Source organism: Pituophis catenifer, unplaced genomic scaffold (assembly GCF_029215685.1).
Source record: "Pituophis catenifer annectens isolate HBS135680 unplaced genomic scaffold, rPitCat1.0.hap2 SCAF_2, whole genome shotgun sequence".
NCBI classification, from domain to species: Eukaryota; Metazoa; Chordata; class Lepidosauria; order Squamata; family Colubridae; genus Pituophis; species Pituophis catenifer.
The window spans coordinates 217,837,102-217,862,540 of record NW_027256882.1 but is presented as its reverse complement, the minus strand read 5'-3'; the positions used below and the strand labels follow the sequence as shown (position 1 = coordinate 217,862,540).

At 40.5% G+C, this 25,439-nt stretch overlaps 2 protein-coding genes across 2 annotated transcripts in view; one reads left to right on the top strand and one right to left on the bottom strand.

Moving 5' to 3' along the window:
• ADAMTSL1 (ADAMTS like 1) overlaps positions 1 to 7,251 on the top strand; it is a 508,728-nt gene extending 501,477 nt beyond the window's left edge. Inside the window, exons 29-30 of the mRNA XM_070938587.1 lie at positions 4,903 to 5,123; positions 7,145 to 7,251. Of these exons, the coding sequence (XP_070794688.1) occupies positions 4,903 to 5,123; positions 7,145 to 7,251 (328 nt within the window). The remainder of the gene's footprint in view (positions 1 to 4,902; positions 5,124 to 7,144) is intronic.
• A 12,092-nt stretch (positions 7,252 to 19,343) lies between these two features.
• Positions 19,344 to 25,439, bottom strand: part of SAXO1 (stabilizer of axonemal microtubules 1) — a 40,089-nt gene continuing 33,993 nt past the window's right edge. Inside the window, exon 4 of the mRNA XM_070935537.1 lies at positions 19,344 to 20,359. Coding sequence (XP_070791638.1) covers positions 19,344 to 20,359 — 1,016 coding nt within the window. The remainder of the gene's footprint in view (positions 20,360 to 25,439) is intronic.

The following is a 25,439-nucleotide window of genomic DNA, read 5'->3' as shown; positions in this document are numbered from 1 at the left end:
TATAACTGATCTGTAAAATGTGTTATCTTTAAACTCAGGGGAAGATTGATCATTGTTTCTAAGAAAATCAGTTTGCATAGGTGTGTCACATGTTTTGGCATTATTTAAGTTACATTTGTTTAGGAGTTCAATGATTTTATCTTTTTGGGTAAGTTTGAATCCCCTTTTTGTTTTGTTAATTTGTACACCAAGGTATTTATTCACTCTACCTAGTGATTTCAATGAGAAGTGTTCGTTTAACTTATTTACAAAGATTTCCCTGCTCTCTTTATGTTTTCCAATATATAAAATATCATCCACATAAATTAATACAAATTCAATATGATCATTACTCTTTTTTACAAAGAAACAGTTATCAGCAGTGGTGGCGTTGAAATCCATGGTCTTTAGTACTTTTACCAAACAATCGTACCATCTTTTGCCAGATTGCTTCAATCCGTACAGACTCTTATTTAGTAACCAAATTTCGTTCTTATTAGTGTATTGACTGTGTGGTGCTCTTACATATATTTCCTTATCTAATTTTGCATGTAAGTATGCAGTCTGTATGTCATATTGAAACACGTCTAGATTGAGTGCAGATGCTACTACAAGAGCTGTTTTGACACTCTCTGTTCTCACTGTGGGTGAATATGTGTCAGTATAGTCTTCTGGATATTTTTGTGCATAACCTTGTGCAACTAGTCTGGCCTTGTATAAGGTATTACCTCCTTCTAAATTCTTAATTTTATAAATCCACCTGGTACCTATAATTGTTTTATCCTTAGGTGCGATCGCAGGTGTGAATACATTTAATCCTTGTAAACTTTTCATTTCTTTTTCCATAGCTAGTTCCCATTTTTCTCTTTCTTCACGGGGAAGTTTCAATACTTCCTCATATGTATTAGGTGTTATTTGTTCTCCATCCATATGCATAATATAATCTTTGTATTTATTTGGTATTTGGTTTCTATTATTTCTAATATTTCTTTCAGGTTTGCTATGGTTGTCATGCAAATATCTGGCTTCCTTTTTTGTTAATGTGTCTGTCTTTATTTTATGCTGACTATTTGTCCAAGTTTTGGTTTTGTTCTTACTTTTGTTAATATTTTGATTTTCTGTTGTTCCTTCCTCGCAAGATATATTATCTTTGCTTTTATTAGGAAAAATTTCATTAAGGTGCAACTTAGACCAATTGGCCTGCTCATGAAACACAGCTGTTCTGGATACTATAAATTTGTTATTATTATCGATGAATCTGTACCCTTTGGTTCCAGTTTCGTATCCCATGAATCTTAATCTCCTGGATACGTTTTCTCCCTTTCTCCTCAATTGTTTAGGTATGTGCACGTCTGCAGTAACTCCAAATATGTGCATGTGTGCTAATTTAGGTTTTCTATTGTACATCACCTCATATGGTGTCTTATTCACAATACTGGACCATGTTCTATTTTGAGTGTAATTTGAATAATGTAAGGCTTCTGACCAAAATTGTTTGCCTAAACCAGCATCCTCTAATGTGCATCTAATCATGGTTTGTAGTGTGGAGTTCTTTCTCTCTGCAATCCCATTTTGAAAGGCAGAAAATGGATTGGACGTGAAATGTAGCATCCCTCTATCCTTTAACCATTGGGAGAATTCTTTAGACATGAATTCGCATCCCCTATCTGTCATAATTTGTTTTATTCTGATATTATGTTGTGTTTCTATGCGTTTGTAGAATTCCTTAAATTTCTGAAAGGTTTCATCCTTGTGCTTTAATGTGTAAACAAAACCATAGCGACTGTAATCATCCACTATTGTTAGGAAGTAACGTTTTCTATAGGTAATTGATGGAGTTAATGGACCAACTAAGTCCATATGTACCAAATCAAAAATATTGTTAGTTGATCTGTTAGATTTTTTTGGTCTAGGACTGGTTTTTAGTTTGGTGGATTTACATACTGAGCATTCTAAATAATTTTCACAATTTTTTATTTTTACACCTTCTGCGTGTTCAGTCATTTTTTGTACTACAGGAAAGCTTGCATGTCCTAACTTCCTATGTAAGATATGAGCACACTCATCATGAATTGGTTTACCTATTTTTGGTTTCTTCTCATTGTGTGTATTTTTGTTATCATGAGTTATTTTACATTCATCATTGTCACTGTTACTGACATTTTCATCATCTGCTTCAATACAATCTTCCATATTTGAATCAATGTTATGTAACCATCTTTCTTTGGTTATCAGATAGGGTAGACCCCCTTTTATCATCACAGTGCCTACATTTGTTTTGTTCTTTTCTATAGTTGCTTTCCCCTTTGAGAAAACTATATTGATGTCAGATTCTCTGCTTAGTTTTATAGCACTTAGTATGTTGTGAGGTATTTCTGGGATTAATAATACCCCCTCTATTTTCCCTAAACCAGGCAAGGTCACATTTCCTCTGCCTAATACTTGAACCTTTTCTTGATTAGCTACCTTTATCACAAACTTATCTTCTGTAAATGAAGATAATATACTTTTGTTATTAGTGGTGTGATTTGTTGCACCAGAATCAATAAGCCAATTATTGTTCTCATCTTGTTGTGTTTTGGTGCTGTCTTGTTTATTTAGCCCATTTAGTGACCCAGATTTTCTTTCTTTTGAATTTTCTCTACCCCCTCTACTTTCTCTGTAGTTTGGTGGACTTCTATATTTGTGTCTATCTGTGGAAGATTGTCTGTAATTGTATTTGCTCCTATATTCTGGCCTATGTCTCTCCCTTGGGACTTTGGGACAGTCTCTTCTACTGTGTTCCCTGGATCCACAATTGTGGCATCTAAAGGCTTCATTATATTTATCTTGAAAGACTACTTTCCTAAAAGATTTGTGTTCTGTTTGGTTACTGGAACGATTTTTTCTTGAATTGTCTTCTGCTATCAATTTGTTAGATAGACTTTCTATTGATAAATATCCCAAATTAATGGTATCTAAGTGTGACATAAAGCTATCCCATGATGGATCAAGTGAATTGATAATAACACTTTTCATAGTTTGATCTGAAATCACTTCCCCCCTCAATTGCAGCTCAGCTCTTATTTTGTTTAGATTTATCAAATGTTCACTTATAGAAACCCCTGGTTTCACTCTAGAAGAAAAGAAATCCTTAGACATTCTTGTGGTTGTGGCTACGCTATCGCTGTGAAATAGATTAAACATGCATTGAATTATTTCTGATACAGTTAGGTTTGGTTTGATGCTATGATACATTGCAGGAGACACGCTAGAAATTATTATGAAAAATGCTCTATGATGTAAACAGTCTATTTTTAAAGTCCAAGGTCTTCTTGGAGGACTAGTTATAAAGAATAGTAAATTTTCTTTCATAAAAATAACCTGAAGCTGTTGGTACCACTCTTGTAAATTAATGCCATCAACTCTAAGTTTTGGGAAGTCACTGGGTAAGTTCCCCACATTATTTTGTCCATTACTTACAACCTGAGGCAGTCCGTGGTCTCTCAAGTGCAGGAAATTACAGAACGGCATTGGGATGCTTGTAACGAGTCTGCGCGGTTCTCTGGCCAGTTCAAGTCTTTCGGGGCCGTCTACGTAGTTTTGCACATGCGCGTTGCTCATTTCTTCTTTGGCGCCGTTGTGGAAGGTTCTCTCCATTTCAGCTCTCTCGATCCGCTCCTCTTCAGATGAGTCGGTCTCTGGCTCGGTTTTTGGGGCTTTGGTGATGGCGGCGGTTCTTCTCTTTCTCTTGTGTGTGCTGGCACTCGATTCTGTCTGCGGTGTAGGACGGAATCGGCATGGCTCTCTGGGCTCGGGTGTCGTCGTTTTCGAAGTCAGGATGGGAGCGTGCAGGTCTTGAGTTGTCGGTTTGATTGCTTGCTTCTTCGTTGATGTCTTAGAAATTTTCAATCTTGGCCCAAAAGCAGCAAAAAGTGTTTTCATTGCTGACTCTACTTGAGACTTTGTTAAATCGTCTTCACTTTCTGATTTTGGTTCATCTGAAGAGTTTGAGACTTCTTTTTCACTTTCTTCGTCTGATAGTGTTTTTCGCGCCAGAAATTTTGAACTGAGCGTTTTGATTGGCTCTGCTTCACTCTCTTTTGAAGTTCGTTGAAACCAAGATGGCTGCCGTTCAAAATTTCGCGCGGGGTCACATCTTTTCTTTTTTACAACTATTTTCTCAGTAGTCATTTCACTCACAGTTTTTTGATCTTTGGGTTTTTCTTTAATGATGTTTTTCTCTCTCGCTGCTCCGCTGTTCCTCAGCATCTCCTGGAGGTCCGCGATGAGGCTTTCATCATTCTTTTGGCTTTTTAGTATTTTTAATATTTCTGACCTGAGTTCGTTATTTTCTATCTCGATTTCTTCCTGGTCGTTATTTTCACTCATCAGTTCTTCTTCTTCAGTGGTGTATTCTTCGGATTCTCTCGAAATCGCATTAGTGGATTCGTTGATCATCTCTTGATCAGTTTCTATTTCTTTGCTGTAGGCCCTGGTGTTGGGCCTATCTTTCTTGGACATTTTTAATTACTTATTGAGTCAATTAACCATCCTCTGCTACCAGCTTGTTGCAATATTTTCAGGATCAGACTCAATAAAGATAATAGAAGTTATAGGTTTAAATATAACTCTCTTTATTCATAATAGGCATTCTATATTCGCTGAATATTCAAGATAGAAGCAAGGAAAATGGGGAGGATGGCTCCTTTTATATACAAGGGGCGGAGCCAGGAATGGGAGTGGTAAAATATGAATACATTAAAGCTCAAGTAATAAGTTAACCCCTGATGTTCCATATATACATTATTTACACATTAGAGAATAAGGCATTTACATCTGACAGTGGCCCTCAATGAAATCAAGTGACACCTCTGCTCTAAAGGGTATATGCAAATATTGATGGCTTTTTCCCCACATTTTATGTATTTTTTTCCCTCAAAGGCCTTTAAGCACTCAGAACTGCTGGACAGATGCCTGTGGCGTACACTGGAGAGTCAGTCTGTGGACGTTGTGCACTGCTACCTGTGGGAATTATGGCTTCCAATCTAGAAGAGTAGAATGTGTACGTGTTCATACAAACCAGCCTGTGCAAGATCACTTATGCGCCTGGAGACCAAGACCAGCTAACTGGCAGAGGTGTAACATCACTCCATGCGAAAATAGTACGTTTTTACTATTTCACACCCTAGTCAATAGGCAATGCAGCAGCCTGAATATGCATATTCTTAGGAGCCATTCACACCCTCCGTACAAGTATAGGCGGTCCTCGCATAACAAGCAAAATTGGGACCAGTGACTCCATCACTTAATTACTTAGCACTAAACTTTTGGCAACACAGTCACATGATTGCCATTTGCAAACTTCAGAGTCAGCTTCCGAGAAACCAAGTCAATGGGGAAGCCAGCAGGATACCGCAGGTTGTGGTCACGTGACACTGTGCTTAATGACCATGGGTGAACCACTTAAATAAGTAATTCAATTAAGTAATTCCATTCTGACTATTAAGTCTGAGCCTGGATAGCTCGGCAGACTAATGCATTGTAATTTAACTCCAGCTGTCTGCAATTTGTAAGTTCGAATCTTGCCAGGCTCAAGGTTGACGCAGCCTTCCATCCTTTCTAAAGTAGGTAAATTGAGGACCCAGTTTGTGGGGGCAATAAGCTGACTTTGTAAAAATATACAAAAGTATGAAGGCTATTGCTTAACGCACTGTAAGCCGCCCTGAGTCTCCGGAGAAGGGCGGCATATAAATCAAATTAAAAAAAAAACAAAAGTAAAAGGTCACATGACTGTGCCCAACTTAACATAAATTCCATCCGTGATCATCAAGCACAATGTCACATGACCATAATTTGCAATGTTATCCCGCAGTGAGTTGGCCATGATGAGTTGGCCGTGGAGAAGTGGCCACAGAGAGCTGGCTGTGGCAAGTTGTCCCATTCCGTACGTCTGCCCCTTCCACTTATCCCACTACCATCCTGCTGGAAAGAAAGAAGGAAGTGAAAGTTTTGGTCCTTGTGTGTTTCTGTGTACAAAAGTGATTCAAATCAAATCAATTCAAATCAAACCTTTATTGTCAATGCACAACATGTGTACAATGAGATTGAATGAGCCTTCCTTGGGCAGCCCCCCCCCCCCCCATCATAGAATACATCTCAATAACTCAAAATAAACTCAAATAAAGGAAAGAAAATCCCTAAACCGAAATAATTAAAAACTAACACACATTCCCACACACAGATATATATGTATATAACATTATACTATATTACACCAGTATGAACATGTTGCACGTTGCACTGGCCCTGCAAGTCTAACATTTTAAACCTAATTATGATGTTATGCTGCGTTCAGAAGTCTGACAGCCCACGGATAAAAGCTCTTTTTCAGCCTATTCGTTCGGCTGGCTATGCTTCTATATCTCCTGCCCAATGGTAAGAGAGTAAAGAAGTGCTGACCAGGGTGTGAATCGTCCCTGAGGATTTTCCTCACTCTGCTAAGGCAGTGTATCCTGGCGATTTCGTCCAGTGAGGTCAGGAGGTAGCCCCTGATTTTTTGTGCTCTGCTCATCGCCCTCTGTAATGCCTTTCTGTCCGCGGTTGTCAAGCCAGCATACCATACCGTCACACAATATGTGAGGTCACTTTCTATGGTAGGCCGGTAAAAGGAAGTCATCAGTCGTTGTTCCACCTGATTTTTCCTCAGGACTCTAAGGAAGTGGAGTCTCTGTTGAGCCTTCCTGACCACCTGGAGCGTGTTATTTTTCCAGGCGAGAGAAAATGCTTGGTATAAAGCAGATAGGGTTCAAGTAATTTTACTTATTTTTTTGTTACAAGTTCAATTCATACCTACTAATTTTGTTAGCTAATTAGCCTTGGCTCTTCAAACATTTATTAGGAAGGGGAGATTGCTAGGACTGGTTTCAGCTGGAACTGAAAATCCCAGGTTGTCAGGGTGAGACACCTTGGCATTTTATTGGACTTTTTGTACATGTTTACATTTCTTTTCCTGTTCGCTTTTTCTTCTGGAGGTGGGAATGTCATAAGTTCAGGATCATCTTTCATCTGAGTAACCGCAGATGTTCTAAAGTTAGCCAGCCAGCAAGAGTCAAGATGAGATTTGTCATCCCCCTCCCCACTTTTTTTTTTTTTTTTTTTACTATTCTCATCCCCTTTTTCCTAGTTGAGTGCAGAGATACCACCAGGTATTGTGAGAAGGTGAAGCAGTTAAAGCTCTGCCAACTGGCACAGTTCAAGTCACGCTGCTGTGGGACGTGTGGAAAAGCATGAAGGCAGCAGCAAAAGAAAGAAAGAAAGACAGAGAAAGTGAATTTAGCAACCGATGGCCTTGCTCTACTCTGCTCCTGAGAAGAGCTGCTTGAGAGAAGGAAAATGGGAAAAGCAGTTGCCTCGTCTGCCACTTATTTATTTATTTTTCCTTTCTCTCCTCCTCTCTCTCTTTTTTTTTCTTGTTAAGAAATCTCTTTTAACAGAGTCATTTGTTCTTTCTAAAAAAAAAATGACCTTGACAAGGTTTCTCTCCTAATGATGGGAAACACATGCAGCGTGTCACAGTTCATGATGAGGGTGGAGGCCAAAAGAGGGAGAGAGAGAGAGAGAGAGAGAGAGAAAGCATGTTGGAAATGGAACCGTCCAGAAGACATCACTGGGGGCCCTTGACGGACTGAAGAAATGACGTGGAAGCAACCGGAGACCAGACGCCCAACTGGATTACTACTACGTGAATCAAAATGGGGCTTGACAGATACAGAAAGCAGAGATTAAAATGGACGATTGCCACCTTGCAAAAGTTGGGACTGACTCTGGCACGCTTACAGTATATCCTCTTCCCAAATAGGGATTTGCTATGGTGAGCTCACTATCGCCACCCGGGAAGCTGGTAGCGTGAAGCGTTATACTTGTGACTTCTTGGCATTTTGCCACCGAGGCTTCCCAGAAGAACAGCTGGCCTTTGGGGGCTAGAAATTGGCCCTGGTGATGGGGATTACCCATGCCAACACATCCAGAGGTCACGAAGTTGGGGAAAAATCTAATTAGAAATAAGAAGAAGTAAGTAAAGTCCTCGCTGTCTAACTCAGTACTTCCCAAGAGGTTTTGTTTGTACATTTGAGGAAGTGATGGCTTGTCTGTATCCATAATGAGTTTATCATAGCTGTATGTCTTTTTTTTTTATGCTACAATTTGGGATTTTCTGCTTTTGTGATCCTCAGGTGATACAGTTTGACCCTCAGCATGCTACAGTAGATTAAATTGAATTTTCTAATAATGTGGCTGAAATGCAGGGGGAGCAATGTCATTCAGATTAGAAAGAAAGGTGCACCAAAGATTAATTCTCACAGTTCATTTTGGTTCCTCACGGTCCAGTTACCAATCTCTTCTTCGCTTACTGAAAGCTTGGAGTTATTTTTTAATTTATTTCATTTTTTAAAAAAAACACGCCTAACTAAATATATTGTATGCAGGTTCATCCTGATTACTCTTCATAAATATTGAATCTGATGAAAGCGGAGGGAAATACTCAGGAGATTTCCATCGCATGTTTCTATTGGCTTTTGTTAGCAGAAATGAAGTTGGAAACTAATAAAAAAAAACCCTAAAAGAATATGAAGAAATTGGGATGGAAGATTATATAGTCCATATGGTTCAGAGTGTAAAAAAAGCCCCACAAATATTTTGCAATAATAAAAGAGAAAGTATGAGGCAAACCCTAAGAGGAATAAGTGAACTCATTCGTCCAAAAATATTTTTCTCCACTACAGAAGGACAACATAATCCATACAACTGTATACTGTATAGATTTTCTACATTGAAATTAGAGGTTCCATGAGATTATATCAAGTTTAAAATGGATTGCTGGTGAAGAGTAATCTTATTAATCCTCACTACTGTGATGCCCACTATGTGAACAAATGCAGAGGTAAATTGTCAACATCCTCTCAGACCTGATGAAATATATTAACCAAACTGTTTTCTCACTTGATGCGGATGACTCAGAGAAAGACAATCAATATAGGTGCTTCCCATTTCATGATCTTTTTTTTTTAAAGGGGGGGTTTCTTTTTTATTAAGCAGGATGAAATTCACAAACTGTGCTGAACTGCTTGGAGCTAAAACACGGCAGCTCTGAAATATACTTCCTTGGAAGAATAGAAGCTCTGATTGACAGGCTGTTGCAGCAATCTTATAATGCCCCTTCATTCAGCCTCCTTCACTTAGGAATAACTCCATGGAGTTATTGCTTTCTGGATATTGTCAAATGGAGCTGAGTGCCTTTAAGAAATGGCTCAGAGCTCACACAGGCTCCAGATCTCTGCTGTTCATTAAAGCAGTTCATCTTTTTTTTTTCCAGATACCCAAGGAGCCTTAAAAAAAAAACTAAAAATAAAAAACCCTACTGTGGCTACCTTTAGAATTGCAAGTCAACCTTAATGTGACAGAATTCGCAAAATGGCTGTTTTAATGAAGAGTAAGAGGCCATTTTGGAACAAACACGGCCCTGTGGTGAAACATGGGTTGTTCCATGACACAACTGAAAAAGGTCACATACTATATTTCCTGCCTGCTATTAAAGGATAAGAAAAGGCAGTCTCTATGGCAGCCATGAAGTCTTCAGTGTCCTTCACACATTTTAGAGCCCGGGCCAAAAGCAGAGCAAATGAATGAGCTGCTTCCCACCGACCCTGACACAGTAATGATAAAAGAAGTGTGTGGTTGGTTTGTCTTGATTTGGGACGGCTGACTCTGACACAATATTTGGCAGGTGTGATGGATTTTACCCAGCACTGATTTCCTCCAAGGTATAGTGACTGTACATCTCTAATAACTATCCAAAGCTGGGCTTTAGCACGATGAAGGATTGACCATCTGTAAATCAATTGGTATTTTGTATTTGTGGAGAAGGAAGAGCCTTCAAACAAGATCATGATTTGTGGTGCACATTTTTGTACCCCTAACGAATGGTACGGTGGCCTAGAGGTGGAGCTCTCACCTCACAATCAGGAGCTTGTGAGTTCGATCCTAAGTAGAGGCATGATATTTCTCTCTGGGCACGACGAGAATTTATCTGCTGAATAATAAAATTCCGCTTTGGTGACAGGAAGGGCATCCGGCCAGTAAACATTCTGCTCCATTCAGATGCCCTGACTCCACCCCGCAAGGGATTATGAGGTCATTAAAAGGAGATAATGATTTTTGTACCTCCAAACATCTTCAGAGAGGGTAGGTGGACTCTTCAGTTCTGAGGGTTCGGTTGAAGCACTATAAAAGGCCAGACCTGCAGCTTGGGTGTGTTTGCACAGGATTCTTGGCTTGTATTTAACCGTAAAATGTGCGCTGAAGGTAGCATTGATAGGTTACAGCTTTTTATTACCTGTATATTTTAAAACATGTCTGGAAGTTCTCTGATGAGGTCAATGTCAGGTCCGCCAGATTTAAATTGCCTTCTGTTTTGGGCTTTCCAAAATGTATCTGGCAGAGAATTTGCTCTCTTTTCAGATGGGTCTCTGAGTTACTGTGTTGCTATGAATCAATGCAACATTTATTTTTAAAAAAAGAGAGAGAGAAAGAGAGAATGTCTTTCTATGTTATGTAAATGTATCATGTGTGTGTATTTATTAGAATTTCATGTATAAAAAGTGCAATATGAATAATTGTACATTATTTTTGTCCAGATGAAACTATTGGGGGAGGTGGGCGGGGGCAGGAGGGGAGAAGAGATTCTTCTGTAATACATCTGCAATGTTTTTGTAATACCGGTGACAATGTATTGCCTGTCCTTATTTTTGTATTTAACTTTGACCACGTTCATTTCATACAGAGAAAACCACTGGGGGGGGGAATGGGTGGGCAGCATGGAGAGGAAGGTTATATTCTGCAAACAGAAGGACCCTTTTCCTTAGCAGTAATGTGGTGGCTGTTTTTTTCTCAATAGAAAAATAAATAGATTTTCATTAGAACGTCAGGCATCAATAGCTAAACTCTTTTGGATGGTGGCCTTTTGGAAATTCTCTGTGAAATAAATCCAGGGGACAGCATTCAAATGGGTGCAGTGTTTTGGGGGTGCCCTAATATCAGTGGTGAAATGCTACCAGTTCACACCGGTTTGGGCGAACCAGTAGTGATAAAAACTACTGGTTCAGGTGAACTGATAGTAAAAAAAAGCTACCGGTATTTCCGATAATCAGCTATGCCGCGCAATTTAACATCGCCAGAAAGCTTTCTAGTGAATCTAAATCGCGCAGGACAGCTGTTCCCCCCCACACTGTTCTACTTACCTTCCCAAGCTTCCTTTTTTCCATACAAAATACGTGTTTGGTGCATACCGCAAATGCACGCTACACGTGCATTTGGTGTGCAGTGCACATGTGCATGCAGCAGGCATTTGGTGTGCACTGTGCATGGGCATGCATGCAGTGCATGTTTGGCTCACATTGTGCATGCGCGCATGCAGCTCGCATTTGGCATGCACCGCGCATGCGCGGCCAGCGAACCGGTGGCAAACCGGTTCAGATTTCACCACTGCCTAATATAAATGTAAACGAGGCCCCCGAAGAAGATGGCTTCCCTGTTTATTTCAGAGCACAAACTCAAGGTATGGATCTTTGTGTTGTTGGTGCCACTTAATGGTCTTGCAACCCAGAGGACTGAATTGAAGCAAAGGCAGATAATCCAGTTCTGACTTCAGTCGAGCTGTATCCAACTCTGGGTTTCCTTCCCCCGCCCCCCACCCACCCCCTGGAGCTGGCTAGCTGCTCTGTCCCATTTGCAAACCCCAGCAAGGATCCTCTGAGGCAAACCCCTCCAACAACGGGCATGTCTACAACTGTGCTAAGGCTTGCAGCCTACGAATGTAATTACAAATGTTTCATGAATTGTGACTTGGCAGCATCCATGTAAATATCTTGTTAAGGTTGACAAATACTACAGGAGGCAGCTCCCCTCCCCCCCTGTTTTTTTTTAAACTTGTTTATATAATTTTTTTGTACAAATAATGCATCTTATTTATTTACTTTCTTGTCAGACTGGTTCTTTATCATTTCCTCTGGAGTCTTGGGAATTACAAATATTCAGAATTCCTTTTCTGTCTTCTGTCTGAAGAAAAATCTCTGAGGACGTGGAGAGAACATTCCAGAATCCATAGCCATCCCCATCCTAAAGCCAGAAACAGTAAAAAAAAAAAAAAATCTTAACACTGGAATTATCTTCCATCTCTCCCCCAATTTTTGCCAATGTCCTTTTCTGAGTTCGGGAATTTTCGATTTTGGAAAGCAATTAAAAGGGGTTCCAAGAAAATCTTTGTTTCAAAAGGGCCTTAAGCCTTTCCATCTCCCCATTGTTATTGTTGTTTGTGGCCTTATCAAGCTGAAGAAACTCCACTGCCAACCAATTGCTGAAAAACAAAACAACAGAGATCTAGAAGGGCTATAATCTATGGTTACTGTTAGTACTTAAAAGTTAGTACTTTTAAATTTAAAAAAAAAGATAAAAGTTTAACAGACTTGCATTTTCCACTCATGCTTTCAACACAAAGAGATAGCTGTTTTAAATGCCATGTGGTATAAGCAAGAAAGTATTCAGCCTCACAAATTACAATGTCTCTACACATTAGATTCCAAGAACCCACAATTTCTACAACTGGTGCTGCTTCTCCAGAGAGCCGGGGTGGCGCAATGGTTAGAGTGCAGTACTGCAGGCTACTTCTGCTGATCACCAGCTGCCAGCAGTTTGGCAGATCAAATCTCACCAGGCTCAAGGTTGACTCAGCCTTCCATCCTTCCGAGGTGGGTAAAATGAGGAGCCAGATGGTTGGGGGCAATAGGCTGGCTCTGGAAACCGCTTAGAGAGGGCTGTAAAGCACTGTGAAGCGGTATATAAGTCTAAGTGATATTGCTAAGTGCTATTCTCATTTGATTGTAACAAAACATTTCAGGATGCAGGAAAGCGTAGCTGAGTTTCAATGAACAAATCAGCACGATACAAAAATAGAGCGTACAAAACCCTTCTAATCTGATTTAATAGGGTACCCGTGTCCTTATTGTATGTAATCTCTGAATATTTGCTTTTAAAGGCCAGTCATGTCCTATAAATCAGCAAAATTGTATTCGACACTTCCTGATCTTTAGAAATATCAAAGACTTTGATTGTCAAGGACATTTAGGGATTAATATAGCTAGCTATTTGTAGACCGCAGGCAAAATATAAGCATATAAATCTAAGGCCTTGGAATCTCTGAATATCAGAATGAATTCAGATAACTCAGATACTTTGTTAGGATTTAGGAGTTGTGCGCTGACCCATCTGCTTGTGATTAGAAAACACCAAATGTGTTTTGTTCACACTGTAGCAGAAAGTTGGCTCACTGGACACATCCAACCGTTAATTCCCAGGTCATTAGGAGCTTCCTTCTAGTTCCTACTCTGGTTGAACTGGATTTAAAAGAGGTGGGGCAACTGCCATATAAAGTTTAGGCAGACTATTCTTAAAGAATTACTGCTTTGGAAATGAATGGTATGATTTTGTACTGGAAGGTTCATACCTCGTTGTATTTTAATTTTAAAAGAAAAACAGGCAACATATATAAGCTAGAACATTTCCTGAAACTGGCTAAATACTTCCCACACTCTAAAGAGCCAATAAAAGTAAAGACTCCCTTGGTGTAGTTTTCTTGGCCGGAATTAGGAAGTGTTTTGCCTCTGATTTCCTACAGAATGTTTTTCCAAGTCTAGTCTACAGACCTGAGAATGATGGTCTCCCATCCAAGTATTAGCCAGATCTAGCCCTGCTTAGCTTTTATAAGGCAAAGGGAGAGCAACTAAAATCAGTTACACAGTGTTATAGTCTCTGCAGTCCACACTTCCATTATCTCTTACACAAAACACTCTGGACTTGCCCTGGGTGCAATAAATACCAGATGTTTAATCGAGAGACATACTAGAATTTGGAGAATTTCCCAGCCAGAGTAAGTTCATCATTTGCATCCAGCCTCAGATTCAGAAACAAACTATATTATACTTAGATGTTGCATGGAACAAAACCATAATCATACCTGGTCTTCTGAAAAGTACCTTCCAGATCTTCTATGAGATTAGAGTTAACGGAAGATGGTTGCCTAATTTGGCTGGTCATGAAATTCCTTGATGCAATAATTTTGCCAAATGCTTTTCATCTCAAGAATGATTTCATAAACAGTTACTTACAACAGGCATTCACGAAACAGGATAAGAAACTCTCCACATTATAAACATGGATCTGCTATGGCTTTTATATAAAACATGCGATCAGAACAGATTTGCCTGATCAGTGGGGTTACAAAATGAATCTTGCAAGTTGTGCATACCTCTGTAACATAACTGAGCAGAGATCTGATCTACGGGTTTCCTACAACTAGCCCAACAATCTGTCGACCTGAACATGCTGGTGAAATGTAATGAAGTAATTATGAATCATGACTGTCCTATTTTACCAGCAAACTCTGCTTTCTATAGGCCTTGGTTCAAAATTCTCTCAGTTTAAAAATAGCTACAGAATTCATGTTCTAACTCAATTGATGAAGGAATGCAATCCGCAGCATACCTAGACCTTTGGCAAGCCTTCAACATGTTCTTCTTAATAAAATGATAAAATAATGACCTATATGATGCTTCTGTTACTCCGTGACTGCACCCAAAGTCTACTAATTAATGGCTTTATCCAAATGAAAGGAATGGTATTTAATAACTGAAATGCTAAATTCTGCATTTAGCAAGAAAACAAAAATAAGCACAAATAGAGGATGAAAGATTTCTGGCTTGGTAAGAGTTCATGAGAAGAGATTCTAGGAGTTGACTACAGATGTAAATCATGAGCCGGGAGTGGAGATGCAGCTGCTGAAACAGTAAATGGGAGCTTGGGCTACATTGACAGAAATATTGAATCCAAGCCACAAGAGGTAATGGTTCCCTTGTACTCTGCCCTTGTCAGATCCCATTCAGAATTATGTGTCCAGTTCTAGGCACAATTGAAAAAAGACATCAAAAAACCTGCATCAACTTCAGAGTCAGACTGTCAAGATGTTTAGGGATCTGAAAACCGAGGTGTGTTGAAGAATCTGGCTATGTATGGCCTACAGGAGAGATTGCTGAGGGACGAGATAATAGCATATTTCAAATGTCTGAAGGATTGCCATGTCAATTTTAAATTTATTCTCTGTTGCCTCAGAGGGCAGGACCAGAGCAATGGGTTGAAATTATAAGGAAGGGGATTCAGGCTAGATCTGAGGAAGAGCCTCCTGGAAGTATGACCTGTAGAATCAGCCAATAGAATTGGCTGCCACACAAATTGGGGGGCAGATGGAGCTTTCTTTCACTGGAGGTCTTCAAGTAGTGTCTGGATGCTCATTTGTCATGGATCTAATGGGTCCCACAATGAATAGGGAGTAGGACTAATTGATCTCCAAGGCTTTTTCCAATTTGGGATTCAAGGTAAGAATGTGTCTAATCATACTAAATGGCCTAGAAAATAAACTTAAATATATTGTGCACATTTTCTTAATTTCAAAGGGAAAAGGCCTGAAGACTATTCAGTTTAGCATAGCAACCATAGCTGTCCAACCACATCAGTCCAATCACATTTGGTGTAACTAACTTGAGCCACTGGTTTCCAGATGCCTTGCTTATTTATTAATTTAATTTGTATGCTGCCTGACTCCCATTGTCTCTATAACTATTAGAACAAGGCAGCCGATCCAATCATTTCCTTGTTCTGCATATTCATAGTTTCATTTTCATAGTTTTCCTGTTTTGCCCATTTGCTATCTGATATCATGCTTGGCTTCCAAATCCTCAAGACCAAAAACACTGGTTGCTTTCCATGTTAATTCAAATTATTTCCAACTAGAAATGTGACGCCAAAACCATTTACTGCCCCTCACTGAGGAAACTTTAATTCCCTCACCTCAAAGGTGATGCTGTTAATCTTGGATTAGCCCCCAACCAGGGCATGAATAAACAAAGTTTATTCATTCATTGAAGCAAAACCATGTTCTGCTAATGGCTTTCTCTCTTTTGCAATATTAAAACAAAACAAAACATCAGATCTATTGACTAGCCAATGAGAGCGAGATTCTGTGGACTTTCTCTTGCCTATTATCAGAAGTGTCCTCAGAGGCTAGTCCAAAAAATCTCAAGAAGGAGGCAGCAATGGTACAGTCAAAGCTCTATTTTTTTTTTTTTTTAGTATAAAAGAGATGATGCTTTGATCAGACCAGGATGGCCCACATCTTGGCTTTCTGACATCTCTGTGTCAACTCTGAAGCAAACCTGGATGAAGCCATCTTGTGCTGCCTTAAAGTTGCCACAAAGCCTGAGAAAGAAGGGGAGTGGGGAAGTAGCTAGCCCAACTTACAGTCAAAATAAAAAGTTTTCCTGTGGGAACCAAGGTCATTGTAACAAGTGGCTGATGAAGGAGGAGAGGAGCATGCCAGCTGTATTCATTGGGCCATGTGACTGATGAGACTGGGGAGGGGGAAAGTTGCATTCTTTTAATTAGGTGAAAACCGTGGGAACTTTCAGAGTTGGTTTTCACTGGCTGTGGCCGATATGATGTATGCAGTAAACATGTTTTTAAAGGAATCTACTGGAATCTCAGAGTTCTGCTTTCAATGAGTGCATTACTCGGAACCCTGACACTCTGATTAATAGTGTGGCCTCCTGCCTTGGTTTATCACAGACAGGGGACGGGGACAGGATTGGTGTCACAAAGAGATCCCTGCCAAAACCTTTGGCGTGATTTTCTCTTTCAACTTCGATTAGGAGCCTGCAGAAAGTCTAATGAAATGAAATGAAATTTCAGTTATCATTGTAGGGAACCATTTTAGACATTCTGACCCAGTTATCCTAGGGGTATCCACAGAAGGGGTAAAAAGAGTCAGGCTAGGGACCACAACCATGAGACAGAAGGTCAAAACTGGGTCTTGACTGCATGGTTTGAACGGGGACATCTCTGACCCCGCTGTTCATTCAGAGGCTCACATTAGAAATCTTGAAAAACATGAACCTGTAAGAAAGAATAAAAATATTTAAGAACTACATGACTAGAAACCTGTTTCATATGGCAGCCCATATTCATCTGGCAAAAGAGGCAAAAATTCAGAGCCCAAAGTTTTCGGTGCCATCGTTTAATTTGAGGTAACCAATCACAGGCTTGGACGCAACTCCCCAAATTCCTGCTCTCTAGGGTTTATGGGAGTTTCACATCAAAAACTCACAGCCATCAGGTTACCTACCTTCTCCATAAACGCTTGCTGAACTCATCCGTGTCCAATAAGGGCTGGAAAGCAAAAGCTTATACAGTAGATTAGATCTCCAAACTTAATGGAAAACCAAGTTTTATTTTCAGCTTAAAACTTCCCTCTCCCTTTCATTGCAGTTTGATATAAGAGGCAGCTAAGACAAGCTTTTTTCTTTTTAACTCAAAATAACCCCCAATGTATTTAATTGGGCTTGGTTTTCAAGGAAGCAGCTTCAGGCTGATTTAAAGAGCTCAGCATTACTGGAGCCCGGAAGAGCTGATCTGATATAAACTAGCAGTCATCGTGCAGTAAAGATGTCTGGCTGAGAAGGAACTAAGTGTCGGAGGACAATGATTTAATGCGCCTGCTTGGGACTGGAGAGCTGGTCTCATTTGCACATTCTGCACTGGAGAAATGTTGGCCTTCAACTCACCTGGGGATAGAGAGACACATTTCTCATGCCCTCTTCCAATCCTATGAAACAGTCTGGCCGGGAAGTTCTCCCCCCCCCCAGCTGGGGTTGACCTCGTGCTCCATCCCTCCATTGGGATCCAGGAATGCCAGGTGAGCCGAAGTGCGCAGAGAAACTGCAGATCGTTTAATTGCTAATGAAGGGAAGGTGCATGTGTCCTTGCCAGGCAAGGAATCTTCCTGCGTTTGGCCTAAGGATTAGGTTGGGGGGGGGGCTGGCTGTCCCCAAAAATCTGACATTTCCGTCGATCCTTCTCCCAAGCAATTTATTAAGCATATATTATTTGTTTAAGGGAAAGATCCTGTGAGATTGCCCGATATTAATTTATAACACTTTGATTAGTGAAACATTTATGGGTTTGCTAGCTTTGGGTTTCCCCTAACCAACATCCATTGGAGCTTCCTTCCTTCCTTCCTTCCTTCCTTCCTTCCTTCCTTCCTTCCTCCATCCATCCCTCTTGTTCGTTACTTCCTTCTTTCATTTTCTTCCCCACTTCCTCCTCCTCCTTCCTTCCGGCCCTCCCTCTTCATTTCTCCTTTCTTCCTCCCTCCCTCCCTCCACCTTCCTGCCACATCAGGTTCCATTGACTTAAGGATCACAAAGCCAGCAGACAGTTCCAAGTCCAAAGCCAGTAGGCAAGTAAGTGACTGGCAGCCAGATAGGGGAGAGAGCAAGGGAATGTGCAAGTGGCCCAGTAAAAATACAGAGAGACTGGTGGAGGTTGCATGGGTAGGGGAGACATACCTGAGCAATTTGCCATCTTCCCTGCTGGCTTCCACATTGACTTTCTCCCTACAAGCGTCCCACAAGCAAAGAGTTCACTATTGGACGGTTGCAGGGAGCCCACAAGCAACTGTACAGCTCCTGCCAGCTTCTGTACTGTCTCCTCGGAAACTGATGGGATGTTGGAAATGAAGATAACCTGATTGCAGTACTGCAATGTACTGCAGCAGTACTGAAGTGACAGCAGTGCTAAAGTCCCCACAATTTCCCCAACTTTCACTCCCAAAACAGTCGTGACTCCCAACAGTCTGTAAGTTAGCCCATTTAAGTTACCTTGGTTCATAACTCATTGCCCTATACCTCCAATCAGTGGTGGGCTTCAAAAATTTTTACTACCAGTTCTGTGGGTGTGGCTTGGTGGGCGTGGCAGGGCAGGGCAAGGATACTGTAAATTCTCCATTCCCTCCCCATTCCAGGGGAAGGATACTGTAAAATCTCCATTCTGTCCCCAATCCAGGGGAAGGTTACTGCAAAATCCCCACTTCCTCCCGATCATCTGGGACTCGGGAGGCAGAGAATAGGTGGGGACAGGGCCAGTCAGAATTTTTACTACCGGTTCTCTGAACTACTCAAAATTTCCGCTACCGGTTCTCCAGAACTGGTTAGAGCCTGCTGAAACCCACCTCTGTCTCCAATGTCACCCAAATGAAGGTTAAAATATTTTTTTAAAAAAAGAAAGAGTGCTCAATAACACAACCAGACGCTCAGTTTTGCTTTTCTAGAACGTTAATTTTTTCCAGTTCCCTGAGAAAGGCTCAGTCCCAAGGAAATGAGTATTATATTAATCACATTCATTACAGAATAGAACCATCAGTCTGTTCCAAAGCAGGCTGAGAACGCTCAAGCTTTCACCTCTATGTCTTGATTTAGCCGAGTGCCAGAGAGGCCTCTGTAATCCGCAAGCTTTGAGTTTGATGCACGTCGGGATTGCATCCCGGTTGTCACTCGGAACCGCCTGTGGCCATCTTCATCAATCTTATCGAAAACATAACCAGGTGGCTCTTTGAAAGAGGCAGGGCATATATGCACTTCCTTGGCTGTGTAACTTGTGCCATAGGTGGTGGTCCCAGCAAACGGCACATGAGATCTGGCCACTGGCAAGCGGGGTCGGAAGCTCTTTATGGAAGGGAGCGGGTGAGGAATGTAATGGGTTTGGAAGGAGGTCAACAGGTCCATGGGCTCGGAGGACAAGGTGATCTCTGAATGTGGCACGATGGGCTGGGGTCTTTCAGCGTGCCAATGCTGGAAGTCTTGCTTCATAGTGGAGCAGTGGCCAAAGGGTTCTGTGTGTTCGGCAACCCGGGCCAAGGGCTTACACGAAGTTGCCGGGCGCCCATGAGGATCTCCATAGTGGGTCTGTGCTGTTGTCCGGAGGTCCATCTTCTCTTTAGGAGGAGTATAAACCACCGGCTTTCTGGTGAGGCGAGCACCTACTGGCCACGCTAAGAACTTCTCCTTGAATTCAGTAGTGCCCATAAAAGTGCCTGCATCTGGCCTGACGTAATCTGGTTTCGCGGACTTTGCTGGCTCTCCTGCTAACCCTTTATAAGAGAGATTGTGGGTGGTGAGACCATCAAACGGAACCTCGCAGCTCTTGAATGGCTCTTGTGTATGGACGAAGCGTTCTGGGATGCGGTGAGGCACATAATTCAACTTATAATTGGTCATGCTCTCCAAGGGGACCTTCGAGATGTGAAGCGGCCTTACTGGCTTATAGTTCTTGGTGGTGACCAGCCCTTTGTATGGGTAAGCATCCTGGTTAGTGGTCCTGTGATCAAATTTTTTTTCGGGTGGACGGTAATTGTTATCGGGCTTAATCATCTCTCTTTTCGGCTGATTCCATGCCACGTAATCAGCTGAAATGTAAGCAGATGTGATTAAAGAGGATGTCATTACTCTCAAACACTCCCGCCTCCGTGCTAATGAATAGCAATTTTACTGCATTCAAGCAAACAATAAGACAGGAAAAAATGAAAACGGTTCTTTTTCTATGGGAATGACGGCAAATGACTATTTAGCAGTAAACCCCATAAAGATGGAGTCATGGGAATTGTTAACGGAAGGAATATGGAATCAGGCAACTATAAACACATCATATTGTTATTTCTAATTTTGGAGTATTGATATTATGTTACTATCCCATTGCCAGGGAGACACTTTGGTATAATGGTTAAGACCTCAGCTAGAAACCATTATACCCTAAGTCCTAGTCCAGGGGTGTCAAACTCAAGACCCAAGGGATGGATCTGGCCCCCAGGGTGCTTAGATCTGGCCTGCGGGGCTGGCCTGGAAATTTTATTTATTTATTTATTTATTATTTGGACTTATATGCCACTCTATCTCCAAAAGGACTCAGGGCAGCTCACAACAATAAAACACATAAAGTCCAAGCCTTCCTTTAAAAATACCCAATAAAACTATAAAACTATAAAAACCATTAAAATCCCCTCTAAAACCCCTTCAGTCCAAGCCGGCCAGGTGAAATAGCCATGTTTTAAGGCCACAGAGAAAAGAGTGAAGGTCAGGGGCCACCCGGAGCCCCAGGGGGAGCTGATTCCACAGGGTAGGTGCGCCCACAAAGAAGGCCGCTCCCTAGGGGTCACCAGCCGACATTGTCTGGCCGACGGCACCCCAAGGAGGCCCTCCCTGTGGGAATGCACTGAGTGATGGGGAGCTGTCGCTGGCCACAGATGGTCCACCAAATACCCCGGGCCTAAGCCATGTAGGGCTTTATAGGTGATTACCAGCACCTTGAATCTCACCCGGAGATTCAATAGCAATAGCAAATAGCAAAGGATTGGCTGCGGTGCCTCTGCAAGCAAAAATGGGGTACGGGGGGCCACCGTAAAAAATGGGGTACGGGGTAGGGTGCTGCAGGAAGCCATCCAGGTTGAAAATGGGGTGTGCAGGGGCTGTCTGCATCCTCCCTGCACCCCATTTTGGCCAGCAGAGTGCTGCAAGTGGGTCCATACCGTCTCCTACTCCCTCCCCCCCCCCGCAAGGCCTGAGTAGGACAACTACAATGCTGATCCGGCTCTCGAAGAAATCCAGTTTGACAGCCCTGTCCTAGTCCTATCATAGACATAAAGTCAGCTGGCTGATTTTAGGCCAATCCCTCTCTCTGAGCTCTAGGAAGCAGGCAATGGTGAACCACTTCTGAAAAACCATGCCAAGAAAACTGTAGGGACTTTCCCAGGGAGTGGTCAGGTGTCAACACTGACTTGGAGGTAATCCTGAAAAATCCCACTGTTAGCATAGAAGTAAGATTTGAGTACAATCCTACCAAGTATCTGTAAGTAGAATCTGGAAAGATAGATAGCACCTTCATAATGAAACAGCAAGACAACATGAGCTAACCTTGGAGACATTCTACTCATGGCATCCATTTTAAGGGCAATTCAAGGGATCTGGAACTTGTACTTTGCATCTAAAGCCACCGATCTTAATGTAATTCATACATATCTTTTTTTTTTTTTTGCAAGCCTTAACTGCAAAAGTGGTTTCCTTTCAAGCATATGGAAGTTTGCTCTTTTCAGATTTACCATTCTGGCCTGGAAAACTTCATGTAATTAGCAGATAGTGAAAAGTTTGTGCAGTTTTGCCATTCAGATCTAGTAGTCTTATCTTGAATGAAACCAGGGAAATGTCTCACATGATTCTCCAGGCCTTTTTAACTTCTAAAGATGATGACATTTCTTCTCCTTCTTAAACATTGAACTGAAGGTTAGTACAGACTTCTATAAATAAGATGGAAAAGTCAGAGACACTTGAGTTCTTGTTAATTGCTTCAAAGATGGGATTCAAATCTTAAATTCCACTCGGTTCTGATGTCAGTTGAAATCTTTTTCTACATATATAATTTTATTAAGAATTTGGATTATAGTAATAAATCTAATGCGAACTAAACTTTTAAAAAGAGAATCAAAAGAAGTAAAAAGTGCAAGAAAAAAGAGAAAGAAGGAAAAAGAATAAAAATATAATAAAGAGAGAATAAGTCTATAAAGATTTCCAGCCTTCATCACAACAAATGTAAACAAATTTACTGACTCCACTCCATTTAAGGATACAAATACTTATCTCTTTATCCCACACCCCTCTCTTAGCTATGAACAAATCCATAAAAACTTCATTTTTTTCAGTCCTGGTGTCCACAGAAATCCCATAAAGGATTAGCAGAAATAACCTCATATCTTGTTTTAACCTTGACCAAATAAACCAATATTATATTCCTTCCTTTTACTTCTAACAGTCTTAATCTTCAGTTTCTTCAAATACTGTCAGAGAATTTGATTTCTTTTCATTTCTTCTTTCTCCTATTGCACAGAATTCTTCAAGGCTTTACAAGCCTCTTTTGTAAATCCACTAGGAAAAATAAGTTACTTTCTTGGTTTGTCACTTGAATTTCACTTTTTCATTTTAAAACCTCAGCCAGTTTCTTTTCTAGTTATCTAGTGAAACACTTTTCTAGGTCATTCTCTTGGCCTTTCAGTTGTAGACCTCTTTTGATACTATCTCACCTTTTCAAATAAAAGTTATTCTTCATATTTCGCATTTTCTTCTACTGAAAAACTTTATTTCCCTCTAGTACCCAGTTTTTGAATTCATGAAATTATTTATCTTTGTTTTGTCTTGTAAAAACCAAAACAGAATCTATTTTCCATGAGAAGTTGTTTGTTCTTTACAGTTAATTCCAAAATCTTATTGTAAAAGGTTTAATACTCCAATTTTATCTGGACCCTAAATTTGTTTCTAGCTCTCTAAGATCAAGACTTTTTTAGCTTTTTGCTGTTCATTTTAGATTCTTTAAATTCTGAACATTACAATTAAAATTTTATTCCACTCAGGATTGAAGGTAGACTCACCTGGCATTTTCAAAATTGTCAGTTCAAAGGTCTCTAATAGCTTAGATGTAGCTAATGAGCAAGTTCCGAAACTGATTAGAAAGTGAGGTTTGCACATTTAGTGTCCTTTAAAAGTCTTCTGCAGGAAGTAACAATGGATTCCTATGTACCAGGATTTTGAAAAAAAATTAGGTCAAACCAGACGAAAGCAAGACATTGAAGTGAAACCATGTGTGACATGGCTCAGGCAGTCATCAGCATTGACAAAGGAACGCTAAAATTATCTCCCTATCTGGAGAGAACGCTGTGTCTCAGAGTTAATGAAAAAAACTAAAACGGTGCACTGCAAAACTGCAAGGAATTCAGATATTTTATTATATCACTTATAGTCACCTCATCCTGTACAGTAGTTAATCTATCATGTTTAATATTCTTAGGTTAATTTTATGGCTATTTTTTTCTTAATACTACACTTATTCTAGCATTCTAGTATTGTATTGTATTGTATTGTATTGTACTCAGTGGTGGGATTCAAGTAATTTAACAACCGGTTCTCTGCCCTAATGATTTCTTCCAACAATCAGTTTGCCAACTGTTCAGAAAGTTAACAACCGGTTCTCCCGAAGTGGTGCGAACTGGCTGAATCCCACCACTGACTGTACTGTACTGTACTATGTTATGTTATGTTATGTTATGTTATGTTATGTTATGTTATGTTATGTTATGTTATGTTATGTTATGTTATGTTATGATGTTGTTTTATGTTATGTTATGTTATGTTATGTTATGTTATGTTATGTTATGTTATGTTATGTTATGTTATGTTATGTTATGTTATGTTATGTTATGTTATGTTATGTTATGTTTTGTTATGTTATGTTATGTTATGTTACGTTACGTTATGTTACGTTATGTTATGTTACGTTATATTATGTTAATTATTCTATAATTATATTCTGTTCTATTCTATTGCTATTATTCTATTCTATTATTCTGTTCTATTTTATAATTATTCTATTCTGTTCTGTTCTGTTCTGTTCTGTTCTGTTCTGTTCTGTTCCGTTCCGTTCCGTTCCGTTCCATTCCAATCCAATCCAATCCAATCCAATCCAATCCAATCCAATCCAATCCAATCCAATCCAATCCAATCCAATCCATTCCATTCATTATTATCCCAGAATTATCTGTAGATGAATTATCTTCATGTAATGCAGAAATGGCAAATTTCCAAACCATAGACAAGATTGAATCCCTAGGAAATCCTAGGACAGTTAAGATACCAGGCTAGAAACCAGGAGACGGTGAATTCTAGTCCTGCTTAAGCATGAAAGCCATGTGGGTGACTTTGGGCCAGTCATTTATTCTCAGTCCATGACATCAGGCTCTGTCAGCAAGGCAGCTGGTCAATTTCAGTCACAATCAATGCATCAAAACAGGGTTGATCTGAAAAAAGAGGTTCCTGCACTTACCAGAAAAGTGCTAGGGATTTTTTTTTTTAAAGGATAAATCTAACACAGCTTGATATATTATGGAAGCGGACTATAAGATAGATCATGTTGGAGAAAAGGCAGAACAGCAGTGAGGACATGGTGATCTTTCAGATGCTGTAGGATTCCAACTGCTCATCATTGCCAGGCATGACCACTGACTGGCTGAGGATTTTGAAAGAAGTGACCTCACTGTTCTTAGAAGGCCTCAGTTTTCCCATGACTGGCCTTAAACCAGACATAGTTTACCCACTTGAAAAATACACCACGAGAGCAACGAAAGCTGGAAGTATCAGATCATAAGATAAAGAAGACGCTTAACAAATTAGAAGCAGGTGCCCCAGATCGAAAACCATCTGCTCATAATGTATGATCCAATCATTTTACAACTATGTTCTCTTATCAGGAATTTCTGAGTAAGAAGAGGTGACAGTGACAATCGCATGCAAAGTCATTGGCACTGATTCCCTGTCTGTATAACTCAGGGGTTGGCAACCTTGAACACACAAAGAGCCACAAAGGCCCTAACCGGAAGCCCCCGTTCAATTCTGGAGCCGACCAGAAGTCTGGTTCCCCCTTCATAGTCTCCTCCTAGCGCGATGTCCTTT